We start from the raw sequence: 20,907 nt of genomic DNA on the forward strand, positions 1-20,907 counted from the left end.
TATTGCGGAAACAGGAAACTGCAATATTCTCATCTTGTTTCCTAATTTACAGTTTCATTCTTTGAAGCTGTATAAAACTTGGACAATATGAAATTGTTATTTATTTAAATAAATATATAAATAGAATGATACATAAGTACATAAGTGATATACATGATTTACATAAACAGACTTAAACCATACTGTAATAATTCCTCTTAAATCATCTTTGTAATAGTTAAAAGTTCCTCCACGAATTCATATTCATAGTCATAATCAGATTAAGAAGAATTATCGTCATCTTGAGAGTGATAATTCAAGTAAAAATATTTGTGTTCAACATATGAATGGCGGAATTATAAATACCATGTATTTATTTACAAAAAATATTACAATGACTTCACGAATTCAACCTGTCAAAATTCTGTAAAAAAGAAAGCTTATAATAAAATATTGAGGTTATTAACATATTATTTAATGACTAACTAAAATATAAAAGACTAAATTAAAAGTTTGATTAATAAATTTATTTACTAGATATAGATTTGTATTTTATTTTATCTAAAAGTTTTTATAGTGCGGAAACAGGAAACTGTAATAATCTCATCTTGTTTCCTAATTTACAATTTCATTCTTTGAAGCTGTCTAAAACAATATAAAATTATTTAATTAAACAAATAAATTATTAGACCTTGATCTTTGTTAATTATTCTGGGAAATTATTACTTATTAGTGATAATAAAACAAGTTTGTAAATAGATTAATTTATTTGATTTAATACTATGTATTTATTTACAAAAAATATTACAATGACTTCACGAATTGTCTAAAAATGATTAGGCACCACAATATAAAACTGATATGTTAGTTTTTCATTTAATTATCTTTGACATATTAAATCTTACTCGTATATTAATGTAGAACTGTTCTTGCACATACGCCAATAATTAAAGCTGTGAATTCCTAAAAATTATTAATATGTATTACGTTTAGTAAAATTAATTTAGCTAAAATTTTAACAACAAATTTCAACAACATATTTTAGGCTCTTTGTTTTTTATATAAAATGAAACAATACTTAGACCTACTCACACAACAAAAATATATAAAAATCGCTTATATCCACGTCAAATTACATAATTTAAACACATATACTCAGAATTACGTTTCATTACAATTCTAAATATACACATTTAACACATTAAATAAAACATCTGTAATAAATAAATAATTTTGAACGAAATCGTCTGTACACAAATTTCAGGTCCATGTTAGGAAAATAATTAAGCACATTAGTCGTCGTATTAGTTAGTGTTATCAAACGTTGTTTTTTCAGTCGGGTGTCCGTATTTACATTGCACAACGTTCGACCATTGTTTTCCCCTTGTTTTTGGAATATCTCCAATATCACTACGTAAGTAAATGGCAGTATTAAAGCTCGTGTTAATGTCGCATTCACAGTGCTTCGTCTCCGTGGTGATATCCGTTTCTGTTCAAGGGTTGTCTTTCTGGGGCAGTGGGGGGCCTGTTCCTCTTGAAGAAGCCGCACTGTAAAACAAAATTCACGGGTTAGGCGACTTAAGTAACGTTAATTAGCAAGTAAAGTACCTTGTAGAGTAAGAATATGATCAGGAGTAGTGCCAAAGTTCCTCCTACAGCTGCCAAAACCACCACCCACAGTGGAATAACGTAGGGCTTAATTTCCGACTCTTGGGCTGGTACTTCGGTGAAAATTTCATGCGTGTGCAACAGTTGCTCTGTGGGTCTGCCCACGTAGGGGAGCTTGCTTATTCTGCCTGCGGCCATCGAAGAGAATTTTAAGGTTTGAGTGTTCACCTCCCTGAGCACCCTCATGTTGATCCTCGACCTCAAAGCGATGACCACTTCTTGATCCTTGACCAACGAGCCCACCGTACACTTAATGTAGATACACTTGGTGGTGTTGCACTGGATCACCTTGGAGATGTCGTCGTAGACCACTTGCCTTCTACCTCTGTGCAAATTGTTCAAGTCGGGCTTGTCGGTGGGCACGTTGTCTCTGGCCACCGTGTTGAAGTAAACCGGCGGTATTTCCCCCGTGCGTTCGATCGTCTCCTCCCTGTGCCAAGTCTCGCGGTAGTTCCCGTCGTTGTTGCCCTTCGACTGTCCCGCCTGGCCGTGCACGTTGTCCAGGTTGACGGTGTTGAACGTGAAGCCGTGGCCCAGGGCCGCCTTCTCGGCGAAATTGTCGCCGGACACGACGAAGTCGCCGAAGCTGGTCGTACCGCTTCGGGACTCGGACGACTGGTTTAGCCTGTGACCGCCGTGCTGGATTACGTTGTCCTGCAACGTTTTGCCGCCGTACGACGCGTGCCCGTGACTGTAACCACCCTGGCGGGAGTCGTACTGGCCGTACTGTCCTGAGGTGGCGCCACCGTAGTTCGCTTCGTAGTCTTCCTCGTACGAATCTGGAAAGTAGTTGCGTGCGTAAGGGAGGAAGTCATAAACTTGTTGCGGCTTTACCTTCTTCGACTTGCCCGTGTTGTTGACGTTGACCACCAGTTTGGCTGCCTCCGGTTATTGAGTAACTAGATTCGTGACGTGAGTCGTAGGTGCGACCTATTAAAAACAAGGATTAAAGCTTGAAGTGTTGCTTATGTAAAGAACTTACCATCTTGAACGCCTCCTCCTCCAGCTTGTTCATGATATCTAACGTTGCCTCCTCCGGCTTGGGTTTGTCCTTGTCTGGAGCCACCTGTTCTTCCGTCCTGATTTTGTCTTATTACATAACTGGTTTCATGATGTGACTCGTAAGTCCCTCCTATTAAGAAAATTTAATAAAATACTTGTAAATTGGTACTACTTAAGTCAGTTACCATCTTGGACACCACTTGGTTGACCTCCTTGTCCTTGATATCTGACGTTAAAGCTTCCAGACTGAGTTTGCCCTTGTCCTTGGTTGTAGCCACCTCTCTCTGTGTAACCAGTTTGATGGTGTGACTCATACCTTCCTCCAGTACCACTTCCGCTTCCTTGACGGGATCCCTCTTGGGTTCGACTTCTATTCCTTATTGTATAACTAGTTTCACCTTGACTGCCTCCTTGGTATCTTACGTCGCCGCCTCCAGTTTGCGCTTGTCCCTGACGAGATCCACCGGAGTAACTACTTTCCTGTCGTGCCTCATACGATCCTCCTTGCGCCCCTCCTTGATATCTAACGTTGGCTCGTCCACCTTGACTCTGTCCCTGATGTTGGCTGCCTCCAATTGAGTAACCAGACTCCCGGTGTTCCTCATAAGTACCACCACGACTCTGTCCCCTGCTTCCCTGCGAGTAACCGTGAGACGCCGAGGACTGGCCGCCTTGCGCCCCACCCGAAATCGAGTACGAAGTGGCCCCCTGATTGCGGTTGCCGCCGGTGGACGTGTAAATGATTTTGGGCTGGTACTGGCCGCCGCGTTGGAAGTTGTAGTCCCTCACCGTGTTCGACCTGGTGAAGTTGTTGATGACGTTGCCCTTGGAGTCCCTCACGATGGTGGTGTTGGTGAAGGTTATGTAAGGGACGCCGTTGATGTAACTGGAGTTCCACCTGCTGGTAATCTCCTCGGTGGTGTGCTTGATGGTCGGCTTCGTCGAGATGTACGTGTACGTTTCGTTCTGGCGCTTCTTGTGCACAATCGATCCGTCGCCGGACGATCCGATTTCCTTGTTCAGTTTACTGGTGGAAATGGCTCCCCCTGTGATCGATTGACTGGTTAAATAGGTTCGGGTTGTGGGTTTTTAAATTTACCTTGGGTTCCGCGGATGCCGCTTCCCTGTTCGATTTTGACGTCGGTTTGGGCGGCGCCGGACGAGTGCGCCTTCGAAATCGTGCCGCCCAGTTCGGAGGCCAGATGGCCGCCGGCGTTCGCGTCGATTTTCAGTCGGTCCCAGATCGTTTTCGAGTGACGCTCCAACTGAAAACAAGTCACTTAGAACAAATCAAACGAACATTGCTGTACGTACTTCGTAGTTTTTGTAATTGGCGATGGTGGGTTCGCATTTTACGTTGCCCAAAGTGTGCGGTTGGTCGAGGAGGTACAAGAAGTCTTTGTCCGCCAACGTTTGGTAAGGCCACAGGATGAATATTTCCGATTCATCAATGGTGGCGGGTCCCTTGTTGATCAAGTTGTAAACGTGCGTGACTTGAGGGCCGATGTCGCTTTCCCTTCGTATTTCTTCCGCTGTGTATCTCGAGGAGTTGTACTGGACTTCTTTGGGATACGACACACTACAACGTTAAATATTAATAATTAGTTTTGCATTAGTTTTACCCAATTAATTTGTCAAATTTCAATTAAAACTCTGCACCTGAGCAGAATTACAATCTAATTGTATTAAAACTGACATTAGTAATCCACAAATAGGAATATTCCCTTGAAAACATCTTAAAATTCAATAAAAATCAAATTTAAAATGAAATAATAGGAGGAAATCAAGGTAGAACCCTGTATGACCGTGATTGAACTACTACAGAAGAGATGGCAGTGACAACTCATGAAAATATAACCTAAATAATAAACTTTTTATATATTAGGTTTAGTTTTGCTATTGTTTTACCCTATTAATTTGTCAAATTTCAATAAAAATTCCGCACCTGAGCAGAATTACAATCTAATTGTGTTAAAACTGACATTAGTAATCTACAAATGGGAATATTTCCTTTAAAACATCTTATATTTCAAGAAAAATCAAATTTAAAATGAAATGGTGGGAGGAAATCAAGGTAGAACTCTGTATTACCGTGATTGTACTACTATAGAAGAGATGGTAGTGACAACTCATAAAAATATAACCTAATCAATAAACTTTGTATATATTAGGTTTAGTTTTGCTAATGTTTTACCCTATTAATTTGTCAAATTTCAATACAAACTCAGGACCTGAGCAAAATTACAATATAATTGTATTAAAACTGACATTAGTAATCTACAAATAGAAATATTTGCTTGAAAACATCTTATATTTTAATAAAAACCAAATTTAAAACAAAATAGTGGGAGGAAATCAAGGTAGAACACTGTATTACCATGATTGAATGACTATAAAAGAGATGGCACTGACAACTCATGAAAATATAACCTAAACAATAAACTTAGTATATATTAGGTTTAGGTTTGCTAATGTTTTACCCTATTAATTTGCAAAATTTCAATAAAAACTCTGCTCCTGAGCAGAATTACAATCTAATTGTATTAAAACTGACATTAGTAATCTACAATTAGGAATATTTCCTTGAAAACATCTTATATTTCAATAAAAATCACATTTAAAACGAAATAATGGTAGGAAATTAATCAAGGTAGAACCCTGTATTACGGTAATTGAACTACTATAGAAGAGATGGCAGTGTCAACTCGTGAAAATATAAGCTAACCAATAGATGTATATATTAATGTCTATTAAAAAACTGTTTGAGAGAAAGAATAATAATCACCCCAACAGATCCAATTTAGAGTCGATCCAAATTTTGATTGAAAAGTGTCGGTTGTTGTCCTTGTAGGTGTCCTTCTCCGGATTGGTGCTGTTGACGGACATATCGAATTCGTAGCTTTGCGGCATTCCTTCCTTGTAATATGGCTGGAACAGCACGGTCAACTCCACCTGAAATCGTTAACGAACCGTTAAACGTGTAACTTGGATGGAATGATGGTTTTAATACAATTTTCCCAGCTTGCAACGGATTGCCGATTTGGCATTCGATGGTGTTGTTCTGCAGCGGGCTGCACAGGACGTGTTGGCCCTCTCTGGTCTCGTGCTTCTTGTAGTAGACGCCCTCGGGGTATTTGATCTGGAGGGTTGTTTCGAAGGCGTCCTCACCGTGGTTTGAAACGACGACGTCGAACATGATATTCGTGTCGGAGCCCAACAGATACTCCTGGACGTTTCTGGAACAAACGCTGAGTCTTTGGAAGGTACAAAGCTTACAAGAAAACTTACGAGTCAGCTCGGATGGCCAGATTAGGTATGCACACGTTGTCTGAGCCGCAGTTCTTCTGAATGCTTATGGAGTCCTTTTTGGAGGGAGGAGCGTTCAGGTCCAGAGTGGGTGTTAGGAAGGAGTTTGGATCACGTCGTCCGTAGGCTTCAGCACGTGCCCGATCCTCCGTCAAGTGATATTTGACTTCAGCCTCCAATGGAGTGAGTTTATCACGGATGTCGCTCATAACGTAGACTTTCTTCGTCCTGCAAATTTGAGGGTTATCGATTTGTAAGGTGAGGGTGTCGTTGAAGGTGGAGGTGTCGTGATCCACGAAGAACATTCTGGGACGTCCAATTTTCTTCGTGTCCAAAATGTATTGCAAATCTAAGTCTGTAAAGAATTATAAGGTTACCATCGAGTTCACCAAGCTAGCAACAAATTGCTTACTAATGTATCTGGGAATTCCGATGCCACTGTACATGACACAGAAGTCAATGGATGTGCAGGTGCCCCTTTGGCCGTTCAACAAGTTGCAGTTCTTTTGTTTTAAATCGATTTGGTTGCCTTCGGTGTTAAACTTAACAAAGGCGTCCACCTTAACAACTGGCCTAGCTCTGAAGAAGAAGGCTGTGTCTGATAAGTAAGCACCCACACCCATGTCCGGGTACTCGTTTCCATCCATGTCCAAGCCTCCCGTGACCGAAAAACCAAACGTGGTAACCGGATAACCGACGTTCAAGTCTTCAGCGTAGATCACCTGCCCGTACTTCAGACGTACACCCTCACTCGAACCGTAATAGATGTAAACGGCACCCCTGCCGTTCTTGCCGTCGTACGGAGCACCCACGACGAAATCTGCAAGTTTAAACCCGTAACAAAATAACAATAACAATAAAACAAGTTGTGGTACCATCATATCCATCCCGGTTCAGATCCCCCAGGGTGGACAGCGAGTGCCCGAAGCGTGCCTTGGAGTTGGCGCCGTCCAGAATGTCGGTGGTGTTGAAGAACCCGCCCGAGTTGTAGAAAACGTAAACCCTCCCCACGTCGTACTTGCCCTCGTTGTTCGGCTCCGTGTGCATGGGGGCCCCGACGATCAAGTCCAAACGTTTGTCGCCGTCGACGTCGGCGGCCGCCAACGAGTACCCGAAGTACGAGCCGATCTTGGTGCTCGAGATGTTCTTGTAGTTGGTGAGGTTCCACGTGAAGAACAGCACCTTGCCCTGCAGGCCGGTGCCGCGGGGCATGCCGACGACGATGCCCTGCTCACCGGTCGACTGGAAGTCGCCCACGATGGTGGAGTAGCCCATGTACGAGTCGTCGTACTCGGCCGTGCCTTCGGTGGTCGAGAAGGCGGCCGGTCTCGTTTCCAAACTCTGTTGGTACACCGAGCCTGAAAATTTACGGTTTTTAATACGTGTCCGTGGTGATTTTGTGTTGTATTAAGTCGAAGCAAAGCGTAATAATAATAGGAGGTAGTTTTTGTACCCTTTAGGACTTGTGGAAGCCGTAAATAAAATCAGTTAGGCTTTTTACAGGTGTTAAATAGAAAACGACACACGTGTAAGCTTATTTAAACAAATTTGTCTAGTTTTAAAATAAAAATAAAAGGAAATGCAGTGCGCAGAAGTAAATTTGGAAGAGTCCATGATTTGTGTTTGTGTATTCGGTCTTCGTTTTTTACGTGGTGTACCTAAACATTTTTATCTACAACTACACAGCAGTTAAATAACGGGGCCATTATTTAATGAACCTGAAAAATAAAAGTTGTCGTCGCCCATAAAATTAACAACAATTTAAACAAGGTTTCAAAATTGTTGTCGTTGTTTCCAATTAAATATTGTTACTATTATGTGTTCATAAAAAGTTGTGAAAACTGTACTTTTAAGCCATTTAAAACAAAATGGTGGGACGAATCTATTACAGAAACCTGTATTATCCTGTTTTAGCTATTATTAATGAGATGGCATTGCCAACACATTAAAAAGACTTTCAGAAATAGTGATTTTTAAATGTTTAGTTGTAAATAAAGTAAATAATCGTTTCCATTTAATAATAATAATATACTACAAATAAGCTGTTGTTTATGTAAAGTTATGTAAAATCAATACACCATAATGTTTGTTTGATTGTTAAACGCGAATATTTAGTACGTATTAATAAAATGATAATAAAATTAGTTAATTATAATAATATTAATTCGGTATGACTTAAACAAAACAATTTAGTATGTATTTCCTACACCGGGTGTGCTTAAAATCCGATTTATTTTTTTAGTTTTGTGAGATGTTGTTTTTTAGGCTTGTGTTTCCAACGTTTTCAATACCTTTCGCCCCAAACGTTTCTTGATATACTCCAGGTGTATAGTTAAATCTTGCATGAGCATCTACAGAGTACATTTGTCCTGAAACATAATTATTCAACTGTATACAAACCTACGTTTTACTAATAATTTTAACGCGCTCTAAATGTGACTAAAAGCCTGTAAAACAATTTGAATTTTATGTAGAATGTGAATAAATTGAATTACCTTGCCAATAATAGCTGCCTGGTGCACCGATGTAGAGGCGATCTCCGACCTGAAAGAATCAATGATTTGGGTTCATTAACATGTTTACGAGATTAAATTAACAATAACAATTACAATATTTATAAAACAGTGATGATAATTTCATTAATTACTACAACTGGGAAATCTACTCATACTCATAAGTTATTAATTGAAATAATTAAGACTTTTTCTATGTAATTCTTAATTTTTTATTAAAAAAAGGTAAAGTATGTGTTTTACAAAAAAAAATCGTTAAAATAAGTTTCAGAACTCTTTATTTACTATCCAAAACTCTACCAAGGCCACATTCAAATTAATTTATAAGTTATTTATTCAGAAAAATAAAGTTTTTCTAATTTAAGTCTTATTTTTATTAATGCCAAGACGAGTAAGTGTTTCATAAAAGAATACCTAACATAAGTTATGGAACTATGTATTTGACAGTCAGAACTCTAAATAGAGAACTCACAGAAATTAAATTTTAAGTTATTAATTGAAAAAATTAAGACTTTTTCTATGTAATTCTTAATTTTTTATTAAAAAAAGGTAAAGTATGTGTTTTACACAAAAGAATCGTCAAAATAAGTTTCAGAACTCTTTATTTACTACCCAAAACTCTACCAAGGCCACATTCAAATTAATTTATAAGTTATTTATTCAGAGAAATAAAGTTTTTCTAATTTAAGTCTTATTTTTATTAATAACAAGACGAGGGTGTGTTTCATATAAGAATACCCAACATAAGTTATGAAATTATTTGTTTCACAGTCAGAACTCTAAATAGGGAACTCACAGAAATTAAATTTTAAGTTATTAATTGAAAAAATTAAGACTTTTTCTATGTAATTCTTAATTTTTTATTAAAAAAAGGTAAAGTATGTGTTTTACAAAAATGAATCCTTAAAATAAGTTTCAGAACTCTTTATTTACTTCCCAAAACTCTATCAAGGCCACATTCAAATTAATTTATAAGTCTAAATAGGGAACTCACAGAAATTAAATTTCAAGTTATTAATTGAAAAAATTAAGTCTTTTTATATGTAATTCTTAATTTTTTATTAAAAAAAAGGTAAAGTATGTTTTACAAAAAAAAAATCGTTAAATTAAGTTTCAGAACTCTTTATTTACTATCCAAAACTCTACCAAGGCCACATCCAAATTAATTTATAAGTTATTTATTCAGAAAAATAAAGTTTTTCTAATTTAAGTCTTATTTTTATTAATGCCAAGACGAGTAAGTGTTTCATAAAAGAATACCTAACATAAGTTATGGAACTATTTGTTTGATAATCAGAACTCTAAATAGGGAACTCACAGAAATTAAATTTTAAGTTATTAATTGAAAAAAATAAGACTTTTTCTATGTAATTCTTAATTTTTTATTAAAAAAAAGGTAAAGTATGTTTTACAAAAAAAAATCGTTAAAATAAGTTTCAGAACTCTTTATTTACTATCCAAAACTCTACCAAGGCCATATTCAAATTAATTTATAAGTTATTTATTCAGAAAAATAAAGTTTTTCTAATTTAAGTCTTATTTTTATTAATGCCAAGACGAGTAAGTGTTTCATAAAAGAATACCTACCAAAAGTTATGGAATTATTTGTTTGATTGTCAGAACTCTAAATAGGGAACTCACAGAAATTAAATTTTAAGTTATTAATTGAAAAAATTAAGACTTTTTCTATGTAATTCTTAATTTTTTATTAATAAAAGGTAAAGTATGTGTTTTACAAAAAAGAATCGTCAAAATATGTTTCAGAACTCTTTATTTACTACCCAAAACTCTACCAAGGCCACATTCGAATTAATTTATAAGTTATTTATTCAGAGAAATAAAGTTTTACTAATTTAAGTCTTATTTTTATTAATAACAAGACGAGTGTGTGTTTCATAAAAGAATACCTAACATAAGTTATGGAATTATTTGTTTGATAGTCAGAACTCTAAATAGGGAACTCACAGAAATTAAATTTTAAGTTATTAATTGAAAAAATTAAGACTTTTTCTATGTAATTCTTAATTTTTTATTAATAAAAGGTAAAGTATGTGTTTTACAAAAAAGAATCGTCAAAATATGTTTCAGAACTCTTTATTTACTACCCAAAACTCTACCAAGGCCACATTCAAATTAATTTATAAGTTATTTATTCAGAGAAATAAAGTTTTACTAATTTAAGTCTTATTTTTATTAATAACAAGACGAGTGTGTGTTTCATAAAAGAATACCTAACATAAGTTATGGAATTATTTGTTTGATAGTCAGAACTCTAAATAGGGAACTCACAGAAATTAAATTTTAAGTTATTAATTGAAAAAATTAAGACTTTTTCTATGTAATTCTTAATTTTTTATTAATAAAAGGTAAAGTATGTGTTTTACAAAAAAGAATCGTCAAAATAAGTTTCAGAACTCTTTATTTACTACCCAAAACTCTACCAAGGCCACATTCAAATTAATTTATAAGTTATTTATTCAGAGAAATAAAGTTTTTCTAATTTAAGTCTTATTTTTATTAATAACAAGACGAGGGTGTGTTTCATATAAGAATACCCAACATAAGTTATGGAACTATGTGTTTGACAGTCAGAACTCTAAATAGGGAACTCACAGAAATTAAATTTTAAGTTATTAATTGAAAAAATTAAGACTTTTTCTATGTAATTCTTAATTTTTTATTAAAAAAAGGTAAAGTATGTGTTTTACACAAAAGAATCGTCAAAATAAGTTTCAGAACTCTTTATTTACTACCCAAAACTCTACCAAGGCCACATTCAAATTAATTTATAAGTTATTTATTCAGAGAAATAAAGTTTTTCTAATTTAAGTCTTATTTTTATTAATAACAAGACGAGGGTGTGTTTCATATAAGAATACCCAACATAAGTTATGAAATTATTTGTTTCACAGTCAGAACTCTAAATAGGGAACTCACAGAAATTAAATTTTAAGTTATTAATTGAAAAAATTAAGACTTTTTCTATGTAATTCTTAATTTTTTATTAAAAAAAGGTAAAGTATGTGTTTTACAAAAATGAATCCTTAAAATAAGTTTCAGAACTCTTTATTTACTTCCCAAAACTCTATCAAGGCCACATTCAAATTAATTTATAAGTCTAAATAGGGAACTCACAGAAATTAAATTTCAAGTTATTAATTGAAAAAATTAAGTCTTTTTATATGTAATTCTTAATTTTTTATTAAAAAAAAGGTAAAGTATGTTTTACAAAAAAAAAAATCGTTAAAATAAGTTTCAGAACTCTTTATTTACTATCCAAAACTCTACCAAGGCCACATTCAAATTAATTTATAAGTTATTTATTCAGAAAAATAAAGTTTTTCTAATTTAAGTCTTATTTTTATTAATGCCAAGACGAGTAAGTGTTTCATAAAAGAATACCTAACATAAGTTATGGAACTATTTGTTTGATAATCAGAACTCTAAATAGGGAACTCACAGAAATTAAATTTTAAGTTATTAATTGAAAAAAATAAGACTTTTTCTATGTAATTCTTAATTTTTTATTAAAAATAAGGTAAAGTATGTTTTACAAAAAAAAAATCGTTAAAATAAGTTTCAGAACTCTTTATTTACTATCCAAAACTCTACCAAGGCCACATTCAAATTAATTTATAAGTTATTTATTCAGAGAAATAAAGTTTTTCTAATTTAAGTCTTATTTTTATTAATAACAAGACGAGTGTGTGTTGCATAAAAGAATATCTAACATATGTTGTGGAACTATTTGTTTGATAGTCAGAACTCTAAATAGGGAACTCACAGAAATTAAATTTTAAGTTATTAATTGAAAAAATTAAGACTTTTTCTATGTAATTCTTAATTTTTTATTAATAAAAGGTAAAGTATGTGTTTTACAAAAAAGAATCGTCAAAATATGTTTCAGAACTCTTTATTTACTACCCAAAATTCTACCAAGGCCACATTCAAATTAATTTATAAGTTATTTATTCAGAGAAATAAAGTTTTACAAATTTAAGTCTTATTTTTATTAATAACAAGACGAGTGTGTGTTTCATAAAAGAATACCTAACATAAGTTATGGAATTATTTGTTTGATAGTCAGAACTCTAAATAGGGAAATCACAGAAATTAAATTTTAAGTTATTAATTGAAAAAATTAAGACTTTTTCTATGTAATTCTTAATTTTTTATTAATAAAAGGTAAAGTATGTGTTTTACAAAAAAGAATCGTCAAAATAAGTTTCAGAACTCTTTATTTACTACCCAAAATTCTACCAAGGCCACATTCAAATTAATTTATAAGTTATTTATTCAGAGAAATAAAGTTTTACAAATTTAAGTCTTATTTTTATTAATAACAAGACGAGTGTGTGTTTCATAAAAGAATACCTAACATAAGTTATGGAATTATTTGTTTGATAGTCAGAACTCTAAATAGGGAAATCACAGAAATTAAATTTTAAGTTATTAATTGAAAAAATTAAGACTTTTTCTATGTAATTCTTAATTTTTTATTAATAAAAGGTAAAGTATGTGTTTTACAAAAAAGAATCGTCAAAATAAGTTTCAGAACTCTTTATTTACTACCCAAAATTCTACCAAGGCCACATTCAAATTAATTTATAAGTTATTTATTCAGAGAAATAAAGTTTTACAAATTTAAGTCTTATTTTTATTAATAACAAGACGAGTGTGTGTTTCATAAAAGAATACCTAACATAAGTTATGGAATTATTTGTTTGATAGTCAGAACTCTAAATAGGGAAATCACAGAAATTAAATTTTAAGTTATTAATTGAAAAAATTAAGACTTTTTCTATGTAATTCTTAATTTTTTATTAATAAAAGGTAAAGTATGTGTTTTACAAAAAAGAATCGTCAAAATAAGTTTCAGAACTCTTTATTTACTACCCAAAATTCTACCAAGGCCACATTCAAATTAATTTATAAGTTATTTATTCAGAGAAATAAAGTTTTACAAATTTAAGTCTTATTTTTATTAATAACAAGACGAGTGTGTGTTTCATAAAAGAATATCTAACATATGTTGTGGAACTATTTGTTTGATAGTCAGAACTCTAAAAAGAGAACTCGTAGAAATAAAATTTTAAGTTATAAATTGAAAAAATAAAGACTTTTTCTAAGTAAAGTTAGACATCTATTTTATCTACAATGACGTCAAATTAATTTGATATATTTTGATAATTTACTTAAATTATAAAATATTTTGATGAATTCCTAAAATTAGGTAAAATTTTCTTTGTTGATTCTATCAGTGAAAATAAAAATATATTTAAGGATTAATATAATTATATCTCTTCATTTGTAAGTTTGTAAAGTTATCTACTTTATCTACAATAATGTCAAATTATTTTAACATATTTTGTTAATTTACTTTAATTATCACAAATTTTGTCTATTGTATCTTCTAGTAAAAGTGATTTAAATTATAACAAATTTTCTTTATTGATTGTGAAAGTAAATTAAGCAAGGACTGATTCAACGATTAGTATAATTACACCGTTTTATTCACTATAGATTTGTATAACTTTGCTTAATGATGTCGCTTCTTAAATTGGATTAATCCATGAACCATAACTACGTAATTAATAGACGCTAACGCTCAGGAAATTACTCTTGTTGCTACTGAGAATAAATGGGCAAGATGTGTTCCAATTTTATTAACTGATCGATCATCAAATTGATGCAACAGTTTTAAATCATTCCTATAGACGGAATGTTTATTCTATTGTTCTATTCATAAACCACCTACGTTATCTGTTTGAAACCATGGAATTATAAAAATAAATGTGATTTTAGAATATTATCACCATTGTGGTTTTATAGTAAATAAATTATGACTTCAGTTTCCTGCTAATTTATGGGGGACACTCAGGAAGCACACACAACAGAGATAGATGAGCATCTGTAGGTATTACTCATTTCCATTGTGGCAAGCAAAAACACGATCAGAAACAATTCCATTCACATCGATTAACTCATCTTAATTAATCGTTTTAATGGCCACGTTCAACCCCAGTTAACGGCAACGCTTTTTACAACCGTCTTTAATTGGTGAATATTGTATTAATTTGTAGGCGAGATTCCAAACATGGGTTGAGCAACAAATCTCTGACCCAAATAACGTCGACTCTTGACATTGGATTACAATCAAATCATTAATCGGTCAATAAGCCATTTTTGGCCTCGTTTTCAGTCAAATTTGCTTGCACACAAAAAGTGAGGTTAGCATTTTCAGGTTTTCGTGTAAACTAGCTCAAGGAACAAAGAATGGATTAGAAAAAGTCGACTAAAATCACGTGCGACATCTGCAGCAGAGTCTAATAATAAAACGCCGGTCTCGTGTGCCTATTTTCGGAATATTTGAAACGGGGCACGTATTGCAATCTTTCATCTGCAATGCAAATACTGGTCTGTATCTGGTAGTCCAGATCCCCATGATAATCATACGTTTGGCCATTTGCAAAACGTGCAAAGGAATTGTATTATAATTTTATTTTTATCTCGGGCCAGTTATGCGCATGCATAAAAACTGTGGCGTAGAATTTTATGTACGGCTTTATTGTTCTTCTTCGGTACGTTGAGAAAAAGTCGACTCCTCTTTTGTATGCAACTGGATATGTGCGCGACGGCTTCGAGCCTGGGACAGTTGAAATTAATTGCCGTGTTGTTTTTATTGTTTTCAAATTTGTTTGGCTCAAGTGCTTCTGGAAATGGTTCTTTCGGACGGCGACTACATGTTAAGCGACACAACGACTTAAGCGATAAATTATCGTTTTTGTTTCGATTTTGGTTGGCTCCGGATTGATTGGTTTCCTTTCTTTTTTAGGGAAAAAATGCCGCCCTGCATTTGTATTCAATCTTGCTGAGTTGCTGTGGAGACTTTTGAAGAACTGAAGCTCTGAATGGTAAAGAGTAAAGAGAAGACCATTTTCAATTAACAATTTAAAAACTAAGTTCTGTGAGTTTCCTTTTTAGAGTTCTGACTATCAAACAAATAGTTCCATAACTTATGTTAAGTATTCTTTTATCAAACACACACTCGTCTTGTTATTAATATAAATTAGACTTAAATTAGAAAAACTTTATTTCTCTGAATAAATAACTTATAAATTAATTTGAATGTGGCCTTGATAGAGTTTTGGGAAGTAAATAAAGAGTTCTGAAACTTATTTTGACGATTCTTTTTTGTAAAACACATACTTTACCTTTTTTTAATAAAAAATTAAAAATTACATAGAAAAAGTCTTAATTTTTTCAATTAATAACTTAAAATTTAATTTCTGTGAGTTCCCTATTTAGAGTTCTGACTATCAAACAAATAGTTTCATAACTTATGTTGAGTATTCTTATATGAAACACACCCTCGTCTTGTTATTAATAAAAATAAGACTTAAATTAGAAAAACGTTATTTCTCTGAATAAATAACTTATAAATTAATTTGAATGTGGCCTTGGTAGAGTTTTGGGTAGTAAATAAAGAGTTCTGAAACTTATTTTGACGATTCTTTTTTGTAAAACACATACTTTACCTTTTTTTAATAAAAAATTAAGAATTACATAGAAAAAGTCTTAATTTTTTCAATTAATAACTTAAAATTTAATTTCTGCGTGTTACCTATTTAGAGTTCTGACTGTGAAACAAATAATTTCATAACTTATGTTGGGTATTCTTATATGAAACACACACTCGTCTTGTTATTAATAAAAATAAGACTTAAATTAGGAAAACTTTATTTCTCTGAATAAATAACTTATAAATTAATTTGAATGTGGCCTTGATAGAGTTTTGGGAAGTAAATAAAGAGTTCTGAAACTTATTTTAAGGATTCATTTTTGTAAAACACATACTTTACCTTTTTTTAATAAAAAATTAAGAATTACATAGAAAAAGTCTTAATTTTTTCAATTAATAACTTAAAATTTAATTTCTGTGAGTTCCCTATTTAGAGTTCTGACTGTGAAACAAATAACTTCATAACTTATGTTGGGTATTCTTATATGAAACACACCCTCGTCTTGTTATTAATAAAAATAAGACTTAAATTAGAAAAACTTTATTTCTCTGAATTAAAAACTTATAAATTAATTTGAATGTGGCCTTGATAGAGTTTTGGGAAGTAAATAAAGAGTTCTGAAACTTATTTTAAGGATTCATTTTTGTAAAACACATACTTTACCTTTTTTTAATAAAAAATTAAGAATTACATAGAAAAAGTCTTAATTTTTTCAATTAATAACTTAAAATTTAATTTCTGTGAGTTCCCTATTTAGAGTTCTGACTGTGAAACAAATAATTTCATAACTTATGTTGGGTATTCTTATATGAAACACACCCTCGTCTTGTTATTAATAAAAATAAGACTTAAATTAGAAAAACGTTATTTCTCTGAATAAATAACTTATAAATTAATTTGAATGTGGCCTTGGTAGAGTTTTGGGTAGTAAATAAAGAGTTCTGAAACTTATTTTGACGATTCTTTTTTGTAAAACACATACTTTACCTTTTTTTAATAAAAAATTAAGAATTACATAGAAAAAGTCTTAATTTTTTCAATTAATAACTTAAAATTTAATTTCTGCGTGTTACCTATTTAGAGTTCTGACTGTGAAACAAATAATTTCATAACTTATGTTGGGTATTCTTATATGAAACACACACTCGTCTTGTTATTAATAAAAATAAGACTTAAATTAGGAAAACTTTATTTCTCTGAATAAATAACTTATAAATTAATTTGAATGTGGCCTTGATAGAGTTTTGGGAAGTAAATAAAGAGTTCTGAAACTTATTTTAAGGATTCATTTTTGTAAAACACATACTTTACCTTTTTTTAATAAAAAATTAAGAATTACATAGAAAAAGTCTTAATTTTTTCAATTAATAACTTAACTTAAAATTTAATTTCTGGGAGTACTCTTTTTAGACTTCTGACTATCATAACACATAATAAATATATAAAATTTGTTATAATTTAAGTAAATTACTAAAATGTATCAAAGTAATTTGACATTATTGTAGATAAAATAGATTCCTAACTTTAGAAATCAATTTTACACACTTGTAGACAGTACAGATGTAATTGTACTAATACTTAAATCATATTTTTTATTTTTCTCACAAAGTCAACATATATAATTTAAGTAAATTATCAAAAAATATCAAAATGGTTTGACATCATTCTTAACAACACTTTATCGTGTTTCCTAAAAATGTCCATAAATCAACGACAAAACAAGCAAAAGTATGAACAACTAACGATAGATGAATAATAGGTCAAAAATGTTTGTGTGGGTGACACGATACGCCGTATTCGGCTTGATAACCGACTTAGTACCTTCCCATACGGATTATTCAAATTTGGCAATCACTCACCGAATTGATGGCGGCACTGAACCCAGCCTGACATGAACCTTGTCTGTGGTACCCCCAATGAACTGCAAACAAATTTCAACATCACCTAATTAACACAATTGTAATTAATTAAAGTATAGCTTACCTGTTCTGCAGGGTGAATACTCATCAGAATGACGAAAATGACCATCGGACACGTAGCAAGTACCCACCGGGTCGATCCTGTTGAAATCTCTGGTGAACCACACGTACCTCGGTGCACAAGCCTGGAAATGTAGCAGGAATTTAGGTATGCTGGTGGATATTAATTCCGCATAATAAATGTAACCATTCAAACTATTTATTAGCATTAAAATGTTGTTGATCCATCATTGCATCGTAAATTAAACATAAAAGTTTAATATTTTATATTCTTAACCTTCGGTCGCAGCGCCATCTATCAGACAATAGTCTAGTCAGGGTAATACAGGATTCTATAGTTATTTCATCCCTTATATTGATTTTTATGGGATTTAAATTTAATTTTTGTCCAAATTTGTACACAATCAACTGTTTATAAAAAGAGAAATTAAATTTGATTGTAGGACGAATAATGCTAATTTATTGTATTTGATTTGGTCAAAGAATATCCTTCGTTCAGATAAGTATTAAGTAAGTGCAGATCTGGAGATTCGAATCGGTAAGTAACGCAACAATGTGGTAGCAGAAGTCCGCAGAAAAAAAAAACTGCGGTCATCCGCCGCTAATACGGGCATGTCGACAGGTCTGCAATGCGGTATGTCTGGTTCGCAAACCGATCGTCCGTCAACATGTCAATACGCCACAAGAATCCTTATGAGAGATTTGTTCCTCGTCATTTTTCCCGATAACAACGAACCGCCGAAGGAGATGTCGCTGCTGAATGTCCATTTTCGGCCAACGGTGGCGACATCTGCACACAACAATAACACCCGACGTAGGATTTATTTAAAATTTTTGTCGTACGCGTTCTAAAAATATCGGTGTTTACACCGGCACATGTAAAGCGACTCCCGACGCCGAAACTTATTAATATCTTTCTAGTCGTGAATCACAGCCGTTCGAAAATAATCCACCGAAAATATATTATTGTGTTCAATTGTTGAACTCACCACAATGGGCCCAGAAACTGAGCCAGAAGTGCTCAACGTGGCACCGAACCACTGCATCGTCTTGTTGTCCAGCTGGTTTTGGCCGAAATATCGATTTCCTGTAACAAAGGCGATTGTGAACATCCGGTTAAAGGCGAGATTAGAAACTACCCCTCAAAAACTCATTAACAATTTTTTACGGTCGACTGATAATTACGGTAAAAGATTCTAGACAATGGTACCTTCGGTATCGAATGGAATTTCTTCACATGAATCGTTTTCTCCGGTTCTGCACTTGAAAACGGCCCCGCCGTTTATGACGTCGGGCTGATATGCCGATTGGTATTCCGGTGCTCCTACTAGGATCCTGAAAAAGATGAACATGCGTTAAAAAAACCTTTTTATAAAATAATATGTATAAAAAAGCCATCTATCCTTCATTAGTCCATTCAAACCAGTACAGATTTCTATATTTATTTCATCCCAGCATATTATACTAATTATAAAACAATGTTAGTTATTGGAGTTCATAATACTTTTAATAGTAATAACAAAATTTGACAAATAATTGATTAAAACATATATTATTTAATAATATATAATTTTATAAAAATCAATATTTAGTACTTGACATACTGAAATTTTGTAATATTTATTATTTAAATTTCATACCTTTAACATCCGTTCTCAATGCCATCTATGATACAATAGCTTAATCAAATTAATACAGATTTCTATATTTATTTCATCCCACTATATACATTTTTATATAATGTTGCTTAAGAAATAAAAAACAACATTAAATGCAAATTAAAATAAACATATTCTTTTATGGGAAAATATATATCCAAAACAGTTTTAATATGCAATTAAAAAAATAAAAGAGAAGTACAGATTTATGACAAGTTATAATAAATAAATGTGTGGTAACACTTATTATTTGTTTAACTATTTTTTATATTTTTTTTATAAAACTAGTAGTTATTTGTAAGAGGCAATAATTATCTTTGTTTATTACAAAATTTAATTAAAAACAGTCAGAAACGTTTTTAACAACTAAAAATTAAAAATTCATAATACAAATTAGAATAATTCAAAAAATTATTGGTTAATTAAAGATGCACTATAAGATATTAAATGCTGAAAATGAATGTTACTCGAATTTTATATTTTTAATGTACCTTTCCCACTGCCACCTATCTGATAATAAATCAATCAGGGTAACACAGGTTTCTACACTTACTATATTGTTTTAAATTAACTTTTTGACAATTTTAATAAACTACAATGTTAGTTATTGGAATTCATAATACTTTTAATACATTACAGATGTCAAAACATTAAAATATTAGTGCTAAATCAAATTTGAATTATTATTAAATAACAAATATTTGATTAAAACATATATTATTTAATAGTTATAATAGATATTATAAAAATCAATATTTAGTACTTGACATACTAAGTTGTTGTAATATTTATTATTTAAATTTTATACCTTTATCATCCGTTCTCATTGCCATCTATGACACAATAGCTTAATCAAAGTAATACAGATTTCTATATTTATTTCATCCCACTATATACATTTGTAAGAAATAAAAAGTAACATGAAATGTAACTTGAAATAAACATATTCTTTTATGAAAAAAGGTGTACCCAAAAAAGTTTTAATATGCAATTAAATAAATAAAAGAGAAGTACAGATTTATTCAAATTAATTCAAAAAATTATTAGTTAATTAAAGATGCACTATAAGATATTAATAACAGAAATGCTAAAAATGAACTTTTGCAATATATGTTACTCGAATTTAATATTTTTAATGTATCTTCCCACTGCCTCCTATTTAATAATAAATAAATCAGGATAACACAGGTTTCTACACTTACTATATTGTTTTAAATTAACTTTTTGTGAATTTCAATAAACTACAATGTTAGTTATTGGAATTCATAATACTTTTAAT

General features: G+C 32.0%; 1 protein-coding gene across 2 annotated transcripts in view; it reads right to left on the reverse strand.

Moving 5' to 3' along the window:
* Positions 1 to 727: 727 nt before the first annotated feature.
* LOC109602027 (integrin alpha-PS2) overlaps positions 728 to 20,907 on the reverse strand; it is a 44,493-nt gene continuing 24,313 nt past the window's right edge. The window contains exons 2-19 of one of the 2 annotated variants that reach the window (XM_020018342.2): positions 19,181 to 19,305; positions 18,960 to 19,057; positions 17,975 to 18,095; positions 17,851 to 17,912; positions 8,451 to 8,499; positions 8,247 to 8,324; positions 6,831 to 7,313; positions 6,368 to 6,775; positions 5,938 to 6,310; positions 5,660 to 5,885; positions 5,435 to 5,601; positions 3,964 to 4,228; positions 3,749 to 3,914; positions 2,835 to 3,695; positions 2,630 to 2,779; positions 2,482 to 2,577; positions 1,588 to 2,426; positions 728 to 1,527 (exon numbers count right to left, since the gene is read on the reverse strand). In XM_020018342.2, the coding sequence (XP_019873901.1) occupies positions 1,435 to 1,527; positions 1,588 to 2,426; positions 2,482 to 2,577; positions 2,630 to 2,779; positions 2,835 to 3,695; positions 3,749 to 3,914; positions 3,964 to 4,228; positions 5,435 to 5,601; positions 5,660 to 5,885; positions 5,938 to 6,310; positions 6,368 to 6,775; positions 6,831 to 7,313; positions 8,247 to 8,324; positions 8,451 to 8,499; positions 17,851 to 17,912; positions 17,975 to 18,095; positions 18,960 to 19,057; positions 19,181 to 19,305 (4,660 nt within the window). In that variant the 3' untranslated portion in view covers positions 728 to 1,434. The remainder of the gene's footprint in view (positions 1,528 to 1,587; positions 2,427 to 2,481; positions 2,578 to 2,629; positions 2,780 to 2,834; positions 3,696 to 3,748; positions 3,915 to 3,963; positions 4,229 to 5,434; positions 5,602 to 5,659; positions 5,886 to 5,937; positions 6,311 to 6,367; positions 6,776 to 6,830; positions 7,314 to 8,246; positions 8,325 to 8,450; positions 8,500 to 17,850; positions 17,913 to 17,974; positions 18,096 to 18,959; positions 19,058 to 19,180; positions 19,306 to 20,907) is intronic. The other variant, XM_020018343.2, reaches the window with a different exon arrangement.

This window comes from Aethina tumida, chromosome 5, assembly GCF_024364675.1.
Source record: "Aethina tumida isolate Nest 87 chromosome 5, icAetTumi1.1, whole genome shotgun sequence".
Classification (NCBI taxonomy): domain Eukaryota; kingdom Metazoa; phylum Arthropoda; class Insecta; order Coleoptera; family Nitidulidae; genus Aethina; species Aethina tumida.